Source organism: Micromys minutus (assembly GCF_963924665.1).
Source record: "Micromys minutus genome assembly, chromosome: 1".
Taxonomy (NCBI): Eukaryota; Metazoa; Chordata; class Mammalia; order Rodentia; family Muridae; genus Micromys; species Micromys minutus.
Genome location: NC_137969.1, coordinates 112,237,801 through 112,258,419, shown reverse-complemented (window position 1 = coordinate 112,258,419; position 20,619 = coordinate 112,237,801). Strand labels below are relative to the sequence as shown.

At 44.5% G+C, this 20,619-nt stretch overlaps 1 protein-coding gene across 1 annotated transcript; it reads right to left on the bottom strand.

Annotated features, from left to right (window-relative positions):
- Positions 1–10,949: 10,949 nt before the first annotated feature.
- On the bottom strand, positions 10,950–17,675 carry GCM2 (glial cells missing transcription factor 2; the record flags this gene model as incomplete). Its single annotated transcript, XM_080910624.1, has 5 exons — positions 10,950–11,882; positions 12,587–12,712; positions 13,428–13,540; positions 13,678–13,930; positions 17,586–17,675. 5 exons carry the CDS (start codon positions 17,673–17,675, stop codon positions 10,950–10,952), a joined length of 1,515 nt encoding a protein of 504 aa, XP_080766750.1.
- Positions 17,676–20,619: the final 2,944 nt, after the last annotated feature.

The following is a 20,619-nucleotide window of genomic DNA, read 5'->3' as shown; positions in this document are numbered from 1 at the left end:
AGTATTTAAAATAGAGATAGTACTTGCTCTAGTGATTTTAATTTTTTGCATAGATTTAAGACACTTGATTGCAATTTTACACGGCTTCTTGGGGGACATTCTCTGCAGTATTCTATACAGCAGCCTGATTATCTGTCTACAAGGAAAAGGCAGGACAGACAGACAGACAGACAGACAGGGAAGTCCTTTTTTAGCCTTACAAAAGAAAATCCAGCTGTATGCTCTACACGGAGGACTCCCCTCCCGTTAATGAAGTATCATGAGATTCCTCAATGAGGATGCCTCTAAACTACCATAGAAGAAGAGGGAGGAGGAGGTGGGGTGGTTACCAAGGCTAAAGGACCCTTCTTGTTTGGTAGTTACAAAGTTTCAAAAAGCATCGGCAAACCTTTCCCAAAGGACTTCTAAACTAGTTCTTTCATTCCCCTTCTAAATAGGGTTTTCACTGTGGCTACAATATGTTAATTTTTTTTGGCATTCATGCTTGATGATTTTTACAGAATTAGGAATGCCAGTTACCAGCATCTGAGTGGCTGAGTGGCACGGAAGACCTGTGACCTTTCTCACCTATCCCATGCTGTTCCCAGGGGCCATAGTCAGAGCTGGTCCTTATTCAGAAGATCAAAAGACAGCAAACTCCAAACACCTGATTAGAACAGACAAAACATCTCTAGAGGGCACTCTTGGGATCTCAAAGCCCCCCCCCCCCAGGGGGGAGGGAGCTGGGAACTGGAGACCTGACCTGTCAGCAGCTGGTGCATGGCTGTCCAGCTCACCTCATTCCTTCCACTGATCAGTCCTGAGTTTGTCCCGCTTGGGAGGAAGTAATAAATTATATCACCTCAGGTGTGCTGTTTCTGTCAAAATGACTCTGTGGAACTGATCACTATCAATATGTCCCTAGGGCCACTGACCTTGTTTATAGTTTTGTTCATTGACTTAGAAAGTTTTACAGTAACATGATATCCAGTCACTGCCCCAAGTGAAGTTCAAGGGCCCTGAAATACGATTTAAAACCTACTTGAGAGACTTGATGAAACCCGGGGATGGGTGAAAATCTAAATCACTTCTCTTCCCCCCCCCCTTAAAATAAATTGTAGAGCTAGGTCACGATGGGATTTTGTGGGTATGTTTTTATGAAACAACTCTGGACATCTATGCAGCTCTTTGTAAGCATGAAAAGTGACTCTGGCCTTCATATATGAAAAGAAGTATTTCTGGCATGGCTTTTTTAGGAGGACACCACTCTGAGGTTCTACAGGTCTCTAATATTTAAGTACATTTCTAGTCCTTTATAGAAGAAATTTTATGGCAATTAACTTTGCCAGTTATAAACCTTAAATTTTAATTCATATCACAGACAAGAACTCTCATGAACATATGCAGAATAGAATTGAAGGACTGTAGATGCTCCACTTCTCTACACTCAACTAAGTGACAGAGAACCATTCACACAGAGGCTATTGTTTTATTCCAGGAAAACCAAAGAATCTACATTAAAGAAGTTGAAATAAAAAGTATAATGAGATACCATATCTTGGGTGCAGACTTTGTGTGTTTTTCTAATTGTACATTCAAGTCACCACAGCCTGGGTCAGTATGTAGATTGTTCACAGTCCCCTGATATCCTGGGAGCCAAGAGCAGCCAGGTACTAAGCTTCTATCCAGGTGCTCTGAATAATCTCACAAACCCGGACTCATGGAGTCTGTGCTCTTTTATGGCTCGTGGCTGTTCCCCTGCATCACCACAGAGGGCCATGTCTCAGTCTTGAAATCATTGATCACATGAAGCATGGACCTAAGTGTAAGCCTTTTCTCACACACTTGTTGGCCAGTTTGGTTAGTACAAAGCTGCCATGGCGATCCCTTGTGTATTTTGTGGAAATATATTCTTAGTTGTTTGGGGTGTCTGGAATTTCTGGGTCCTAATGCGTAGGGGTGGAGTGGTTTGTTTTAGGTAGTAACTGCGTGGTGAGGGACTCAGCATGCTGTGCTCAGGAGTTCAAGCCCTTCTTTGTTTTGTCAATAGTAATTATTGTCTATTACAACACATTGGCCATTCTCTGAGCTGTAAAAATTCCTGCTATAATTACATCATCCTGGTGATCAAAAACACTTGGCTTCCACACTTAATTTAATAGACAACATACCTTATTATTAGTCTTAAATTTCTAGAAAACCTCTTCCAATCTGCTGTTAATCTGTCTTGGGGTGGGGTTTGGTTTTTGCTTGGTTTAATTTCAGATGTTTAATTTTCAGTCCTAGCCTTCTTGTTTTGGTTTGGTTTTTGGTTGTACATATTTAGGGGGTAGAGCATGATGGTTGGGTTCACTTACATACCAAGTAGTAGCAAAAGTCAGGATAATTGGCACACCCAACTCCTCAAGCACTGGGCATTCCTGGTGCTGGGAACCATTGGACGCCCTTTTTAGTTCTTTGCAAAGTATATTTTAAATTGTTGCCCAGTGCGCCTGCCTGCTATGATAGCCAGCCCTAGAACCATTTCCTTTGGAGAACTGTACTTAAGTAAGCGCTGTAACCAGACCCTGTTTACTTTTCCCTCTTCCCTCCCCTCCTTAGCCTCTAGAGACTATAATCTCATTTTCTATGAAATCAGTGTTTTAAGTGTTTACCCATAAGGTAATGGTGTCTTCTTGTCTTTCTGTGTCTTATGTCACTTGACGTAATGTCACCTCATTCTATCCAAGTTGCTACAAATAATTTTATCCTTTGGTGGCTGAGTAATACTTCAAATATATGTCATCACATTTTCAAGATCTATTTCTCTAGCAACGGACACCTCAGTTTGATCCTGCCTTTTAGTTAATGTGAGCAGCAGAGCAGCGACAAGGAGTTCAGGTCAGACATGGGTTTTCATTACTGTGGATATATACTGTGGTCATTTTATTTTAATAGTGATTTTATTATATTAAACTTTTTATGAATTCTCTATACTGTTCCCCATAGATCCATTATAAATTACAATATAATTATACAAGTATTATATTTATATAAGAATGCAATGATAGTGATACATAATATCTTACAACAAATGCATATATAATACACATATACATATGTTATATTTTATATATATTTATATAGTCATATATATAGCAATTATATATATATATATGTATACATTATATTATATATAAGCACATGACTTCCCTTTTCTTTGCATCTGGCCTACATTTCCTTTGTTGCTGTTGCTGCTGACTTATTTACAGTCACTCCACCCAGGGTAGGGTGAAATCTCAAAGCAGTTTTCAGTCTCTTTTCCTGATACTGATCATTTGTTGTTGTTGTTGCTGTTTACACTTTGGGTACATTGGCCACTTTTATATCTGCTCTTGAGAAATATTTATCCATATCATTTGATTGTCTTTAATCAGATTGGCTTATTTCCCTCCACCTCTGAGGAGTGGCGAGAAGGCTTAGGGGATTCTGGACATCAGTCCCTTGTCAGAGGGATACAGGGATACGTTGTAGATCTATGGTCTGGTTTAGGGCAGTTCCCTGTCTGCCTCTGCTCTTGCTGCTTTTACAAAACACCTTCAGTGCCATGACCTTTGAAAGAACTTCCACTTTAGATAGCACCCCACTGCAGTCTCTGTGTCTTTAGTTGCTGTGACAATGGATGTGCTTTCAGTCAGTTGAGTATTTTTAACAGTTGTTACTCCCAACATCTGTGATATCCGGGATGGTTTTCTATTGGCAGGTTTTCCTTGTAATCTTGAGCTATTTTTCTACCTACATCTAGAAATGTTTTACATATGTGCCCTCTATATGAATCACTTGCCGAAGTCCCTTATATGCCCCCGCCCCATCTAGATTGGAACTGAACTCAGGACCTCACACATGCTCAGTGAGTGCTTCACAGCCTAGCTGTAGCCCGAGCCCAGGTCCCATCTCTCCGGGGAAGCTGAATTTTGTTTCAAGCACTCATTTTCAGTCTGGGTGACTCATTTCCAACCCGTGGGTGTTTGTTACTATCATTTTGTCTTGAGGTAAGATCTCACCATGTAATGCAGGCTGGGTTCAAACCTGTGACCCAGGGACCCACACGATTCTCACCCCTAACACAAGCTCAAAGTCGGCAGCCATTTTCTCTAGTCACACTTCTTCAGATGCCCTTTCTACATTCATCTTTCTATAAGCTCTTTTACATGTCCAAACCAAAATCAGATGCTGTACTGGACAATGTTTTTTTTTTTTTGTTTTGTTTTGTTTTGTTTTTGTTTTTTAGACCCCTAAAGCACAAGAAAAATAGAAAAATAGACAAATGGATTTATGTTATTCTCAAACAATCACATTTTCAGTCATCAATTCTGTTTTGTTTGGATTTGGGCTAGGTCTTGCTATTTAGTTACAGTTTGCCTACCCTTGTTTAAATATGTCAGGCTGGACTGGAACTTTCAGGAACTCACTTTACCTGTGTCTGCGTGCTGAGATCACAGCCCGAGCCACTACATTCAGTAGTTAAATCTTCACACACAAACACACACACACACACACACACACACACACACACACACACAAAGATATATATATATATATATATATTTCAATTTCCCTCACAGGGCAGAGTGTTCAATAGTCTGCTTTGAAAGTATCAGCATTTTTCTTATCTAAGACAGGCAGAACATCTTCGGGACACGGTGACTACGCAGACAGGGCCTGGCCTCGCAGCTTCTTGCATCTTGCAGACAGCATCTTTTTAATCTCATCAAAGATAAGCAGTCCTGGAGAAGATGTCATCACGTGGCCTTCTCAGAACTTCCGACTGATAATTCTTTGCAAGCAGATTGTGAATTGAGAAGTTTTCGGCTTCCTGTTCTTCTGCCAGGCCTGCTTTCCCTGCTTCAGGGACATTTATTCCTCAGGAATTGTAAAAACTCTTCCTTATGTTGGTTTTGATCATGGTATTTGTCTCAGCACCAGAAAAGTGATGGCTATTTCCACTTACTGTTTTACTTCTCCCCAGTAACTGTTCAGCTAGAGCGGCGTCCCAGCCCGCGCATGCGCATACTCACCAGTCTCTCTGCCCATATATCCACGTGCTCAGATCTCTATGCTTCCTTCTGCTGCCCATACTTCTAATTCCCCCTTTCTGGTTCCTTGTTTTTAATTATTAAAAATATTGATCTTATGTGCATTGGTGCGTTGCTTGCATGAAGGTGTTGAATCTCAGTTACAGTTTTGAGTTGCCATGTGGGTGCTGGGACTTGACCCCTGGTCCTCTGGAAGAGCAGTCCTAGTGCATTCAACCACTGAGCCAACTTCCCATCCCCCGCTTATTTGTTTTCAAGACAGGTTCTCTCTGCATAGCCCTGGCTAGCCTAAAATTCACTGAGTATCAAGGCTGACCTTGAATTTGTTGAGGAGATCCTTCACCCTTTGTGTCTCAAGTGCTGAGTCTGCTCCGTGCGAGACCTCTTAGACTGTTTTGTATTGCTACGAAAGAATACCACAGGCTGGATAATGTCTAAAAAGAAAATGTGGCTCTGGTGTTGGGAAAGTTCCGGATCAAGCAGCTGGCACCTGGCGCTTGGCTTAGACCTTCTTACTGTGGCCGAAAGTAAATTGGCTGTAGTGCTGTGAACAGGAAGTCAGGCCTGAGGCACAGCCCTTGGTATCTGATCTGCCCATAGACGGTTCAACTCTCAGCCTTATCACACTAATGGACACCCTCAAGCCACAGCGCCTGTTCCGCTTAACTTTCCTCCCTGGTGGGCATCACTGTGTGCCCTCTGTATGTTTTCTTGTTGACAGTCGTTTGCTGCGTAGTCAGTCTTCATAAACAGGATGTCAGCTCAGCAGAGGGCAGGCTTTGGATCTGCTCCTTTGCTGTTAAAGTTCTAGCACAGAAAGATGTCTAATGGTGAAGGGAAGGCTCCCGACACATGGTCAACTTAAATGTACAAAGCACTTTCAAGCTGGACCTGGTCTTCTGATTGTGTAATTCCAGCTGCTAAGGATGCTGAAATAGGAAGCGTAGAAGATTTAAGGCCACCTTGGGCTAGGTGCGAAGTTCAAGCCCAGCCTTGGTAAGTTAGTCAGAACTGTATCAAAAGCATAATGAGCTAGGTATGGTGGCACGTGCCTTTAATCCCAGTGCTTGGGATGCTGAGGCAGGAGGATCTCTGTGAGTTTGAGGCCCAACCAGATTCACAGAGTCAGTTTCAGGCCAGCCAGGGTTACATAGTGAGATCCTGACCATGGATAGATAATAGATAAATGGATGGATGGGTGGATGGATATATATATATATATATATATATATATATATATATATAGATAGATAGATATAGATATAGATATAGATATAGATATAGATATAGATAGATATAGATATAGATATAGATATAGATATATAGATATAGATATAGATATAGATAGATATAGATAGATGATATATAGATACATTAATAGATAGATGGCAAGTAGATGGTTGATGATAGATGACAGATGAGTATTTAGATAAATAGATAGATAGATAGATAGATGATGGATGGATGATGGATGGATGGATAGATAGATAGATAGATGAAAGAAAGAAAGAAAGAAAGAAAGAAAAAGAGTTGAAGATGTAGCTCACATGTTGTGGATTGTCCCAGAGATGTTTGTATTTTGATGCTAATCTCACTTTCCCAAGAAGGTTGGCCTAGTCAGGTGACTTCATCAGACCCTTCTTCCCACTTTAATTTGTAAAATAAAGGTGAGAGCTGGTGATTGGGCAGGGAGAGGGGAAGGTGAGGTGGAGAATTGAGGAGAGAGAGAGAGAGAGAGGGGTCACCAGAGGAGGAGGAAGAAGAAGAAGATGGGGTTGAAGCACATGGCCTGGAGAAACTACAAGTTCTAAGGGATTTCTTAGCAGGGGAACAGAGTAGTGTAGTGGTAGATCTGCCCAATCTAGGCATGCTGCTTGTATTCATATTAACTGAGTTGTGTTTTTATTGCATGGGCTTATTTGGGATGGAGAGGTTACTACAACACTCACATGGCACCAGAAAGATGATAGGACTTTGAGAAACATTTCCATTTTTGATCCTGTAACAGTTCTGTGGTAGGGTGCTCCACGGCCAGGATTCTGATGGGGAAACCACACACAGGGTGATTGATTACAGGACAATCTCGGTCACATAGTCAACCTCAAAGACAATAACTAAACACAAACTTCATGATTCTGGGTTCTGGGTTCCGCCATGTCTGCAGCACTCCATTCTGGTACCTCAAAGCTGAGTGTGCCCTCCATCATCCCCTGTCTGGAGAACAGCCACAGGTACCAGCTAGAGGAGGCTGTCCAGGTGCATTCATTTTGTATGTTTCAGATCTGGCTAAGTCACTAATACGAAATTAGCCCCTTACCAATTCTTTCTCTTTCTCTCTGTGTGTGTGCCGTACATATGTGTTCATGTGGGCGTGTACAAATGTGTGTGCCTGTGAAGCCAGAGGTTGATATCAGATGATGTCTTCTTCAAACCCTCTTTCCCTTCGCTTTGAGGCATGGTCTCTCACTGACCCTAGAGTTCATTCATGAACTCCACGGATCCAGCTATGTCTAACCTGCAGCACATCCCAGATGTATGCTGCTATGCCTACGTCTTACCTGGGTGGTAAAGAGCCAAACTTAGGTTCTCATGTTGTGTAGCAAGCACTTGATTGACTGGGCCATCTCCCCAGACCTACACTCTTGTTGTTGTTTGTTTGTTTGTTTGTTTGTTTGGGGCATGGCCTCACACTATATAGCCCTGGTTGGCTTGGCACTCACAGAGATCCTCCTGCCTCTGCCTCTGTAGTGTGGGGATTAAATTGTATACCACCACACCCAGAAGTCTTTAACATCTTAAATTGCTTTTTGTCAGGTACTTAGTTACTGGAAGAAAAATAATCAATACAAATTTGCAACATAGTTATCCTTATGTAAATTATGGTTGGAAACCTGGGAGAACTGTATCCAACCATTTTAAGGTCTGAAGAGTAAATATTGATGTTTCCAAGAGAAGGGAATCTGTCCCTGACTGCAGCAGCAGATCTTGAGTGTTTCTTGTCTGCTGGCCTGCTCTACAGATTTCACTCTTGTTAGCCTCATAGTCATGTTACCTGATGACTTAAAAACAATACAAAAAAAAATCCCTTTTCTATGTTTGTGTGTTATCTACACATAAATATAAGATATACACATGTGCATATATATGTGTACATATGTGCTCATTATATGATGGATTTATTTATTCCTCAATAGCGCCTATTTTATGTTGTAAATTATGTTGACAATGCCCTCCCTGAGTACCCTAGGTTAGCAACATACTAGAAGACAGCAAGCCACCCTCAGGTGGCTTTACCAGAAGCTAAAGCATAGGTTGTTTCCCACATGTCTGAGTTAGGGTTTTACTGCTGTGAAGAGACACCGTGACGAAAACAACTCTTATAAAGCTAAACATTTGGATGGGATAGGCTTATAGTTCCAGAGGTCCATCTGTTATCATCTTGGCAGGAAGCATGGCAGTGTGCAGGCAGACATGGTGCTGGAGAAGAAGCTGAGAGTTCTACATCTTGATTCAAAGGCACCTAGGAGGAGACTCACTTCTGAAGGCAGCCAGGAAGAGGGTTTCTCTTCCACCCTGGGTGGAGTTCGAGCATTGGACCTCAAGCCCACGCCAACAGTGACTTCTTCCAATAAGGCCACACCTCCTAATAGTGTCACTTCCCATGGGCCAAGCATATTCAAACTACCACACCACAGTAACAAAAACTGGTTCAAGGGCACATCAGGAGTTCAGGAAAAAACAAGTTCAAATTCAAAACTCTGATTCATACTGAATGCCATTGTTTGTATACTACTACAAAGAGAAAAAAAACCTGTAAGCTGGGAACTAGTGTGTGTGTGTGTGTGTGTGTGTGTGTGTGTGTGTGTGCATATTCATGAGTGTGCATCCATGTGCCTCCTAGTATTTCGTTTTCTCTAGAGAACACCTACCAATATGGAACCTTCCTGAATGCTGCACTTTCTGGCCGGAACTGTCCAGAATTCCACATTTTACTAAGTGGTAGAGGAGGTGGGCTCTGATGGGTCTGATGCCAGAATTGCTTAGGGAACAACTGCATGCCAGAAAGTATTATCGAGGTGTTTGGTCATGAGTATCTTGATTGACTGTTGAGTTGCCCTTAGCAGTGGGATAGCCCATCATGACACATGTCCAATCATCTGCCAATGTCCAATCATTTGGAGAATGTGCCCTTTGTATCAGTGGCCAGAAATTCCCCTGCGAAACTTTCAAATACTCATTGGTAACTATAGGAGTTTATGTTGTTTGTGTCTGTACTTTGTTGGATTATTTACCTTTTGGATTTTTTTTTTTTGGACATATTTACCTGTGTTGGAAATATTCACCTTTTTGAGAAAAACTTGAAATTTACACTTCTAGCCCAAGAAATACTCAAATCAAACTGTAAGGTGTTATCAGCTAGTAAGCACTTTTGATCTGTAATCTATGACAAGTTCCTGAGAATCACCTTGAAATAATTTTCCTGGCATCTGCACAAACTGACACAGGTCACTGGGAGCACTGACTCCTCTGTCATCACTCGCTACCCCCTTGGTTCAGTGAATGCCTGGTGTAGCATTTCACAGACTCAAGGCAACTTGTCCCCTTCAGAGAACCAGATCTCGAGGGTGTCCCAGCTGGAGCAGATGGTTAGCCACTGGATAACCAGCAACTGAGAAAGGACTACCAAACCCACCAGATTGTCACTGAACACCCACTGCTCCATAGATTACCTTCCATAGAACAAATACCAAGTGTATTTTATTAAAATAAAAACGATACTGAGTTGTGTCTCACCAGCAAGTTATAGGCCTGCACTTCTGCCCACAGCAACTCATGAAACACAGAAACTGTCTGGTAGAAATTGATATTTGAAAAGCCATCTGTAGCAAGTACCATGGGCTTATCCTCCTGCCTCAGCCTCAGCTCTTAAAGGAAATGGAAGATAATTTATTATGGGGCTAAACATAAGGTGATCATGAAGTAGGGAACATGGATTCAGGTTGTCCCCCAGTAACACATTCAAACATGGTAGGAAGAGCTTCATAAAGTTTTCATAGTAATAAAACAAAGGAACTCTTAAGTCAAGGCATTTGGAAAATCCATTTGTGGAAATACCAAGTAGGCAGGTTATATATAGTAAGGCAGAAAAAGATTTTTATTGGGTCTAAGATGCTACTTAATGACATTTTTAGTCTTTGGGGGAAGGGGAAATTGGGTCTTGTTTATACATCTCAAAGGGATTCACTTAATCATTTAAATGGTGATTCATGGCTATTAAGGGGTTAAAGTCACAGATCTGGCCTCAGACCTGCAACCTTGCAGTTCTCACGGAAGTTCTTGCCAGTCAGTCAACACTGCTGAGTCTTTAACACAGGTGAGGCTTGGCTCCCCCTCCTCTGGGAGCTTCAGTTCACAGATGTCATACAACCCCGAGTCATGGAGGGGTCCTCCTGGTTTACAGATTTATCAGCTGATATGTGGAAAAGGCTGCAGGGCTACAAAACACTCGCTACACTTCATACATTTCTCCCCAGGTTTTTGTGCTGATGCTACTTAAACAGCTTCTTGATGCTCTTCTTGGCTGTGTGAAATTCCCTAAAAGTCTAAAAGGCAAAGGTAAATGAGAGTAGGACCCTTAGCTAAGGGAGGTCAGGTAGGGACATTGCAGGTCCCTCCAGGTTGTTTATCTGCTCATCTGGGATGCCCTACTCCGAACAGCTTATGTGGCTGTGCTAACTTCCAACACCTATCATTCCCAATTCATAATCTCCCTGGTGCCTTTACGTTCGCTCTAGTGTTGTGTGTGTGTGTGGATGAACCACTTAAGTAATTGTCCCTTGGCATGCATTTCTTGCATGTACTTCATTGTCACAGTGTATGTATCCTGGGGTCCTCCTAAAAGTCCTCACTGTCAAAGCTAAAGGGCTGCCCTGTCCTATCCAAGTAACCCATCACAGAGCCCAGCCCAGACAGACACATATCCCACGCATCAGCGCCCTCCGTCCTGGAGGGACCTGTTTCTTGAGGGAAAGCCAGAGTGGGTCTGGCAGCCTGGCAGTCTCCAGGGACTTTCACAGCGACTCTCCCTGAAGGAGAGGCTGCCTGGGTGACTCCCTCTTGAGGGTCTAAGGCTTGTGGATAGATGGCCATCGGGAGGTTTTCAGAAGCATAGTTGCAGCAGGCAAGACTACTAACCTCCTGCACGCTGTCACCATGTTTCAGGGCTGGGTGCTGGTAATCCTGGTAAGCCACTGTGGTGGTAATCACTGTCTGCAAGGCCTGAGTGCCTGCTGGTGGCACTGGTAGGTACTTGCAGGGCAGCTCTAGGTTGTAATAAGGCGATGTGGGCACAGCCTGGCATGGCCCACAGTCAACCTTCTCCTCAAGGCCTGGTTTCCCATGCGTAGGTTTCCAGCCATGATATTTAGCTGTGAAATCCAAGCTCCTCTCATAGCTGCCATAGGAACTGACATTATATTGTAGTGAGTTTAGATGAATCCAGTCCGGGTCATCAGGGACAATGGAGGAATCTTTATACAGGGTGGGATATGGACTTGAACCTGTAACCCCAGGACTTGCCAATTCATAGCTCCAAGATGGCCCAGGGAAATAAATGCTTGGATTTGAATATTTCTGAAAGGGTAGTATTACATCTCCTTGAAAGGTGGGCAGGTCACAGGTAACTCTGTGAACATCAGAGTTGGGGAAAGAAGGGCAGGACTGCCCTGTAATCGGGAAGCTGGTATCGGCAGTCATATCAAACAGATCTGTGGGGTCCAGGGCAGGCATGCTATTGAGGTGTCCGCTGATGTCCTGAGCGCTTCCTGCCTAAAAAAAAAAAAAGAAAGGCACAAATACATACACATGACATATAATGCATACCATAACATATGATCTGTAAATGATATGAACATCTTCACCCATAGCAACAACTAACGACATAAATAAAATACACCTCTGTGTAGTGAACCATGCCCTGTCAAGGTTCACAGATGGGGTCTAGGGGTTGCTGATGGATGCCCTGGCCATGGGGCAGCATTTTAAATACAGGTTTAATTGTGGTTAGCAACTCCCCCCAGGGTTTCCGTAGCCCTGGAATTCATAGATTGGCAGGTGCAAGGGCTTGAAGAACGTCAGGGTCTGTTCGGCTCACGTTCTCTGCCTGTTTTGGTGGGGAATGCAGTTTGACCAAGTTGCCTGGGGAAAACGTGTCTGTTCCTTCATACAGCTACTTTAGCAGTAATGAATCATAATGAACTTAGAACACCCTGATCTCTCGGCGCATTGCACTGTTGGACAACTGCCCTTGTACAAGTCAGCAAACATCCTGACGTCTTCAGCCTCTAGAGATCACATACCTATTGTAAAGAAGGAATCAGAGCCCCGAGCCAAATGTTGATTCAACGGTGTTTGCTAGAGTATGTAATTTTCACATGAAATTCGCCCTTTGTAATTGATACCTGGCATTCACTTACAGCCGTCAGCGGCCCGTGTAAGTGAACACAGGCCTTTGGGTGGTGTCCACCCTTTACCTCAGGCTCCCCTGATCTTCTTTTCTGGGGTTGGTAGAAAGATGCCATCTGTCTCTTGAGGGCACTTCTTCTGCCTTCTGTCTCTGACTTACTCTCTGGTCTGGGGTGATCATGAACTCCTTTGGCCTGTGTTAATGAAGAAATTTAATTGTCTATTAGTTTCTCTAGAAGAAACTAATGACTGTGTGGGGAGCCAGTCCAAACTGGATTATGCCTTTCCCCAGTTGCCATTTACTTTTAAACTTTTCATCAAAAATGACTTAAGTGTTATTCAAAGTAAAACAGCACAGATAGCCAATGAAGTCATAGCTGGGCGTGGCAGCTCACACTGTTATCCAGCATTTGGCAGGCTGAAGCAGGAGGGTCATGGTATCTGCGAGGCCGTCTTAGGCTACACAGTGAGTTCCAGGGCATCCCAGGCTTTAGAACCCTGTTTCTCAAAGGAAGTAAAGCCAACAAGGACAATAGATATCTTAAAAGGGAGCTTGCAGCCCAAACATTCCCTTAAACAAATGTAACTAGATTCACACATCTGGTCCTTAAAGCACATAACTGTGCCATCCAAGGTACCACACAGCCATGATTCCAGAACTCAGCAGGCTAAAGTAGGCAGGTCATGAGTTCAAGACCAGCCTGGGCTACCCAGCAAGTTCCAGGTCTGACTGGATTCTGCAGCCTGACCCTGCCTGGGAAACAACAAAACCTATCCACCAGTGAGCTCACAGGGTTTCTGTGATTTAGTCTCCAGGGAGGCAGTTAGAATGGAATGTGTAACCATTCCATTCAGTGTACCTGGAGTGACAGACCTACTTAGTACAAAGGACCTTCTGACCCCACTCACCTGAAAAAATATTGCATTGCCATCAAGTCTCCAGAAGTTGGTGACAGGGTATCCACTGTGCCCTCGGCAAGGAACCAGCTCCAAAGCTGAATGACAGTTAGGGCAAGCTTTCTCTGCAAACCCCAGAGGGAGAAATGTTAAGTTCAACCAGTAGCCTAGAACCTTTTGAAGGAAGGTAGAAGGACACCAGCTAGGGACAGAGAACCCAGGACTCCAAAGCCACCCTTCCTGGGCCATCCTGCCCTCATACTTTGTTGTTTCAACCGGGCCTTGTCGCAGATGGCTGGCCTCAGCTGCAGGTGCGAGCCATCCTTCAGGGCGCAGGCGCGGGCGCACACCACCACACCTAGGCAGGACTTTTTGAGGATGTGGCCATTGTGGTTGTTGGTGTTGCGCATGGCCCAGCCGCTCAGGTGGCGCTGTGCCTTCTTCTCCTGGCTGCTGTAGATGAAGCGCACGTAGCCGTCGGGCCACTCCCTGAAGTGGTCAAAGTGAGCGGGCTCCTGGGAAAGATGGCAGACAGAACAGGATTTTATGTTAAGGAGCCTGAATCACAGGCACTGTGTCTTTAACTTTTTCCCTACACTGGAAGATAAAACAGGATTATTTTGTAGCTCTAGAAATGTTTATACCTCCAAATTATTTTAATATACTATATCAATCTCTAGCTGCATGCCTGACAGATCCTAAATAACGCATGTCTATGAGGTTCTGATGTTCATAAAGTTTCTAAGTGGCATCTGTATCTTAATATACCTAGCCCTTAAGCCATGTGTGGGCAGTAGGGACAATTACCGGGCCTATTTTATAAAATAGGTCCTGGAGATCAGAGAGATCAATCGACTTGTCAAAGTTCACACAACTACCAGGGCATGGTTACAAGCTATGTTTGACCTGTAGTTGATTCCAGAACCTAGGCCCTTTGTGGCTGACATTCTATTTAAACATTTCAAGGGCTAAAAGTCATCAGAATGCTTTCCCACTGGTATTTGGCAAATATCTTCAGGTCAGCAAATTTTCTCCTAAAGCTCCCGGCCCCCTGTCCTAAACCTGGCAATTGGTACAAGCCTGAACGATAAAGCTCAGAGGTAGTAAGTTTCCCACTGCACTCTGGCCTTAGCGCTGCAAGCTTCAAAAGGCACTCTGATATAGGACCTGATCCTCATGATAAATTGTAAGCTTTGGGAACAGAAGACGGTGTTTGAAACTGGACTACCTGCCCCCATATCAACAACATAGAATCTCTGTGCTCTTCAGCAAAGAACCACAGCTCAGGATAACGTCAAATCTAAAGTATTGAACATCAACTTGGCACCCGTATCTGCTGGTTCTTGCTTCATGCTTTATTTAAAATATAATAACTGTTCTTTTCTGTATAATTTTGACATACACGACCCTTTACTGAGCATTTTTTATTCACAAGATACTCTTGTGTGTTAATTTTGTTGCTGTTGTTTTTGTTGTTTGTGAGATAGGGTTTCTCTGTGTAGCCCTGGCTGTCCTGGAAATTACTCTGTAGACCAGGCTGGCCTCAAACGCACTGAGATCTGCCTGCTTCTGCCTCCTGGGTGCTGGTATTAAAAGCATGTGCCACTACCACCTGGCAATTCTTTTTAAAGGCAACCTATCATGTAGTCCAGGCTGGCCCTATGTAGCCAAGGATGACCTGAAATTCTTGGTCCTTCTGCTTTTATATTTTGGATGTTAGGATTATGGGTGTGAGGCTACCACCCCTGGTTTTCACCAAGCCCTGGAAGATTAAAGCACCTTTTAACCTCTGAATTTCACACCTCGGCTTTAAGGTCACCACAATGTAAACAAACGATGCCAAACCATAAAGCCAACGTTCTGTTTTATGGACAAGCTGTCAGGTCACAGACTGCTCACTCTTCCTAAGTCAGTATTTACACTGATGATCAGAATCTCCAAAGCAAGGCAACATTTAAAAACTTATAATTGACCAGCTGCCTTAAAAATAAACGTTTCAACTCTACCTCTATTTAGCAGTTGAGAGATTTATTTCATGCTTGTTTCTAATTGTGTGTGTGCATCTGTGTGTCTGTCTGTGTGGTATGCATACCCGAAGTAAGGCTTCATTTGCTCTATTGTATTGATAGCATGTGTGTGCACGTGTACACGTGTGTGTGTGTGTGTGTACACACACACACATGCTTATGCATTACAAGATGACAGTATGTCTGAGGAAGATTTGAGATTGTTATCTAGTTTCATCGTTTGATGACTGGACAGCAGCCAGAGACTAACAAAAGTTCAAGGGCACTCACAAGGTCGCAGAGCAAGTTTATCTCACTTGCCCACTGAGAAGGGCTGGCTAGAATAAGTTTCTCCAGCACATGTGTGTCTGTGCATCTGTGTGTTTGTGTGTCAGTGTATCTGTCTTGTGTAGTATGCATACCTGGAAGGAGGTTTCATTTATTCTAATGTGTTGACAGCACACACACACACACACACACACACACACACACACTCATGAGAGGGAGGGGGGAAGAGAGGGAGAGAGAGGGGAACAGAGAGAAAGAAAGGGGGAGGCAGAAAGAAGGAGAGGGAGAGGGAAAGGGAGGGGGAGAGGAGAAGGAGGGGGAGGGTGAAAGGGAGCATGAGATAATAACTGTGTTGTTATTGCTGTTTATGTCTCTGTTCCTGTTCTTTCTCTCGTGTTAGATATCTCCCGGTTAAAGACCAGACGGCTTAGCAGGTGAAGGCATGACCTTGCAAACTTGACCATGTGAGTTAAATCTTAAATCTTATGGTGGAAAGAGAGAACTGACTCATGAAAGGCATCCTGTGGCCTCCACACATGCCTCAATATAGGTGCACACATAGTATATGCACAATAAAAAATAAAAGCAGATTCCCTCCAAAAGGAAAGCTAATTTGGATTTATCAGGACGTCTACACATCTTTGAGGTCATGTCCTTATTGTATCATTTGGATCTGATTCTTCTATAAAATACAAGCTTAGATTGCTTTCTCTGGAGATTTCCCATGGCCGAAGTCAGCACTAACAAGACGTGCATACTGGGATCTCTTTACAGAATAGTTGTTCTGTAAGATGGTGAAGGAGATAGGCTGAACACTGGTGAGGGAGTCAAGGTCCTTACACACCTGGACATCAAAACAATGCTGACCTCCACCAGAGGCGGCATATCCTGATCACACATCACTCATCTCTGAGTGTTATCTGGCATAGCACAGAGGCCAAATAAATGTTGTTAAGTTTCAAACCCTTGGACCAGGACCTTACTGGAAGCCCACTTTACAAATGCTAAGGAAGCAATTCTCCTCCAGCCCCTAATTTCGTGTATGCATTTGCATTCATGAACAATACACACATACACACCCCATGTACACCACATACACCATACACACATCTCACATAGACACACACACACACCACATATACCACATACACCACACACACATCTCACACACACAGCACACACACACCACACACATATCTCACATACATACACACACACACACCCCACATACATCACACCTATACCCATCCACACCCATCCACACATACCACACACACACACACCTCACATACACCACACATACACACACATCCCCCACATACCACACCTACACCCATACACTACACACATATACACCACATATAACACACACACACACACACACACACACACACACACACACACTTTTCCATCATTAGTCTTGATCTAAACACAAATTGCCTAGCTCATTTCCTGGACTTGGTTCTGATAAAGAAAAAAACAAATTTACCCCAAAGGACAACCCTCCTTCTGCTGGGGCACGAGAGAGTGAAGCAAGGAGGCTTTGGCATCCCAACTGCAGGACCGTCTCAAGTACTCCAGACTGGACATGTGTCTCAGATTCCAGTCACTTCCTAGTGCCTGGTTTGGCAATGTGACAATTAGTGGTATTTACATTTCTCCAAACTTTCTCTTGAACTTAGAATAAGTGAATAAGGAATGAGGCTTATCATTGAGGCTTTGTTAAGTAGCTCGGCCTGGCTGTGAATTAGTACCAATCCAGAGTCTACGAGAGAGAGAGAGAGAGAGAGAGAGAGAGAGAGAGAGAGAGAGAGAGAGAGAGAGAGGTCTCCCATGAACTGGCTTGGGGTCTCCCCTTTGGCTGTGTCTTCCTCACCTGAGGCATCTGCGGATCATTGATGTCCCACGTGAGTTTCATCCCGTAGGAAAGCACAGGATCCGTGTCCTGCATGCTGTCTGCTGGCATCTGGAGGGGTCTCTAGTACTCTCTCGTCAGGATCCTGAAAGAGAAGTAAGAACAAGGCTTGCACAGGGGCACTTTTTTCCAAATGAGAAGTAGGGTGAGGGAGGTAAGGGGGAGGAGGGAGGTGAGGGGGAGGAGGGAGAAGAGGGGGAGGAGGGAGAAGAGGGGGAGGAGGGAGAAGAGGGGGAGGAGGGAGGTGAGGTGGAGGAGGGAGGTGAGGGGGAGGAGGGAGGTGAGGGGGAGGAGGGAGGTGAGGGGAGGAGGGAGACAGAGAAAGAGAGACACACAGACACAGAGAAACGAAGACAGAGATGGAGGAAGGAAGACAGACACATACAACACCCTCACACAGAGACAGACAGACAGACAGACAGACAGACACACATACAGGGGCGGGGAGACCCCCACCTCCCCACCCCCACAGTGGGTGCCCTGTCATTGACTGAGGTGCTGAAATGTAACCCTTTGAACAGAAACATCTTTAAGCAGGTTTGTACAGACACACCCAGCATCTCTGCCTCAGCTGCACCATTCCTGCACCAGGAGCTCCAGCTGCCAGCAGGCTTCTCTACCAGGAATCCTGGACCACAGGCAGAGTTAAGGTGAGCTGTGAGGCAAAGGGGAATTGAAGGTAAGCACCTGGCAGTGAGGAGCAAGTAGGACTGTTTCATTTATAGGACAGCCAAACCTGATGTTTGTCAACTCTGTTGGTTCTCCAGGGGGCTTAGGCTGAGGCTCTGGAACCAAAGGTTTCCAGCAGTCTCCCCAGAGCTAGTTCCAGGGTAGATGGGAAAGCTGAGGGACACTGAAGAGCCAGCAGCAGGCACCTCCAGTCTAGGTGACTCCCCAGTCACCTCTGTTCCTGCAGTAGTTTTTGCTGTCCCCCAAGCCTGTGCTCCGTGGTTTGGTCAGAATAAGCCTAGCATTGTAGCAAGTTCTCAAGACAGGCACAGCCTGGGACAGATCTTGGGAAGTAAAGCTGGAGGTTGGGGCCAGATTACCCTGGGATAGATGGAGGTCTAAAAAATTGTCTCCTTCTTTGTGTCTTCTCCCCTTCTCTTCTCCTCTCTTTTCCTCTCCTCTCCTCTCTTCCCCTCCCCTCCCTTCCTCTCTTCCTCTCCTCTCCCCTCCTCCTCCTCTTTTCTTCTTCCTCTTCCTCTTCTCCTCCCCTCCCCCACATCCATAGCTAAAGAAAGAGAGACCAGGATTTTTGTGTGCGCTCATTTGTCACCCAGAAGAACGTCCATGTCAAAGCAGGATGCATTGCTGTTGTTGCTTCTATCCCTAGATTTTATCCTCAGACACCAGAGAACCAGAAGGCTGAGAGCATCCACAACTGAGGCGAACTCCTCTCTCTTTAATCTGCCTCTCTTTGACAGCCCTGGCACGGGGGGGGGGGGGGGGGGGACACTCCATATAAGGAAGCCTCAAGCATCTCTCTCTGGCTACCACAGTAAGGCATCCTGGACCGCAGTGAAGGCAGGCTTCAAAAATCTCTTCCCAGAGCACTTGCCTTGCAGCGGGCACTGTTCCATTGTCAGCCTTAGCCGAAATAAAGAACTGCCTAAGTAGGTAAATAAATAGGGCAATCAAGAGATAATGAAGAATAAGAGCAGATCCCATAGAGCCTGTCACTGTCAGAGGAAGTGTTCCCAGTCTGTTTCGGTGCGCTTCCTGACATCTCAGATCCAGCAGAGAAGCATGGGTCCAGATTTGTTTGAGCAGTGCCAGGCCAGCGCCTTCCGTGAGTTTTCTCAGCGCCTGTGTAAACCCAGCAAGAGCTCTTGTGCTTTACTGTCAGGGTTTCCGTGCAACACCTCAGGAAGAAGGGATCGGACCCTGCACTCTCGGGCTCTCCCTCCCAGTCACAGGCTTACTAGGGAAAGTCAGCTCAACAGATCGTCTGGTTTCGCAGCAGCCAGCTATCCAGTTAGGACCCCGAGTGCAAGTGCGAAGAGAAGGCAGTGGGGGAGGGGAGCCCAGCTGGGGCAGCTCCTGAGCTTTCTCTGATCATCGCTCAAAGCTGGATTGATTCTTAGTCTATGTATGAAACCTCTTAGCAGATGAAAGTGATTTGTTAATCTTCAGAACGTCTCTCTTAACGTTCTTGTCTAAATATCGCTCACACAGGGTCATTCCGGAGGTGTAGTTGTGAACAAATCTGCCTCTCCATTTTCTCTTGGGCCCTCATGTTGCTGAAAGTCCAGCTACTGCCATCCGGTTGCCTTTTGGTTCCTTTTGTCTCTCAAAATTTAAGTTAAAACTAATTTTTAAAGATAGATTTATTTATTATATATAAGCACACCATAGCTGTCTTCAGACACACCAGAAGTGGGCATCAGATGGTTGTGAGCCACCATGTGGTTGCTGGGATTTGAACTCAGGAACTCTGGAAGAGCAGTCAGTACCCTTAACCACTGAGCCATCTCTCCAGCCCCAAGTTAAAACTATTGGCTTTTTTTTTTTTTAAATAAATTTAAACTTCATTAAAAGCAACAAAGACGATTTATGATTTTTGAAAGTGTTAAAAACACGACTTTAAAGACAGCCATTTAACATGACCTCTGAAAATGTATTTCTGGTCACACTGTTAGGATGCTCCTCGTCCCTATGCTTTTGAAAGATTCTAAAGCCGAGCTTTCAAAATCCAACGAGGAGCCAGCTTAGTGGGTAGGCACATTCAGTGAACAAGCCTAAAGATCTGAGTGGAAGCCTTCCAAAAAACGGAGGGAACAGACGCGTAGACAAATGTAGGTACTGTGACCCCCAACACACAAACAGAAGATGTAGTTTATATGTTAAATGCAGATTCATTTGATTGAGAGGGGAGAGGAAACAACCCAGTCAACACTCAATCAGGGTGCTGGTAAAACCCCAGGAGCTGGGAGGAGTATGAAGGAGGACCAAAGGTTCTAGGCCATAACAGGTTATATGAGACCTGGTCTCG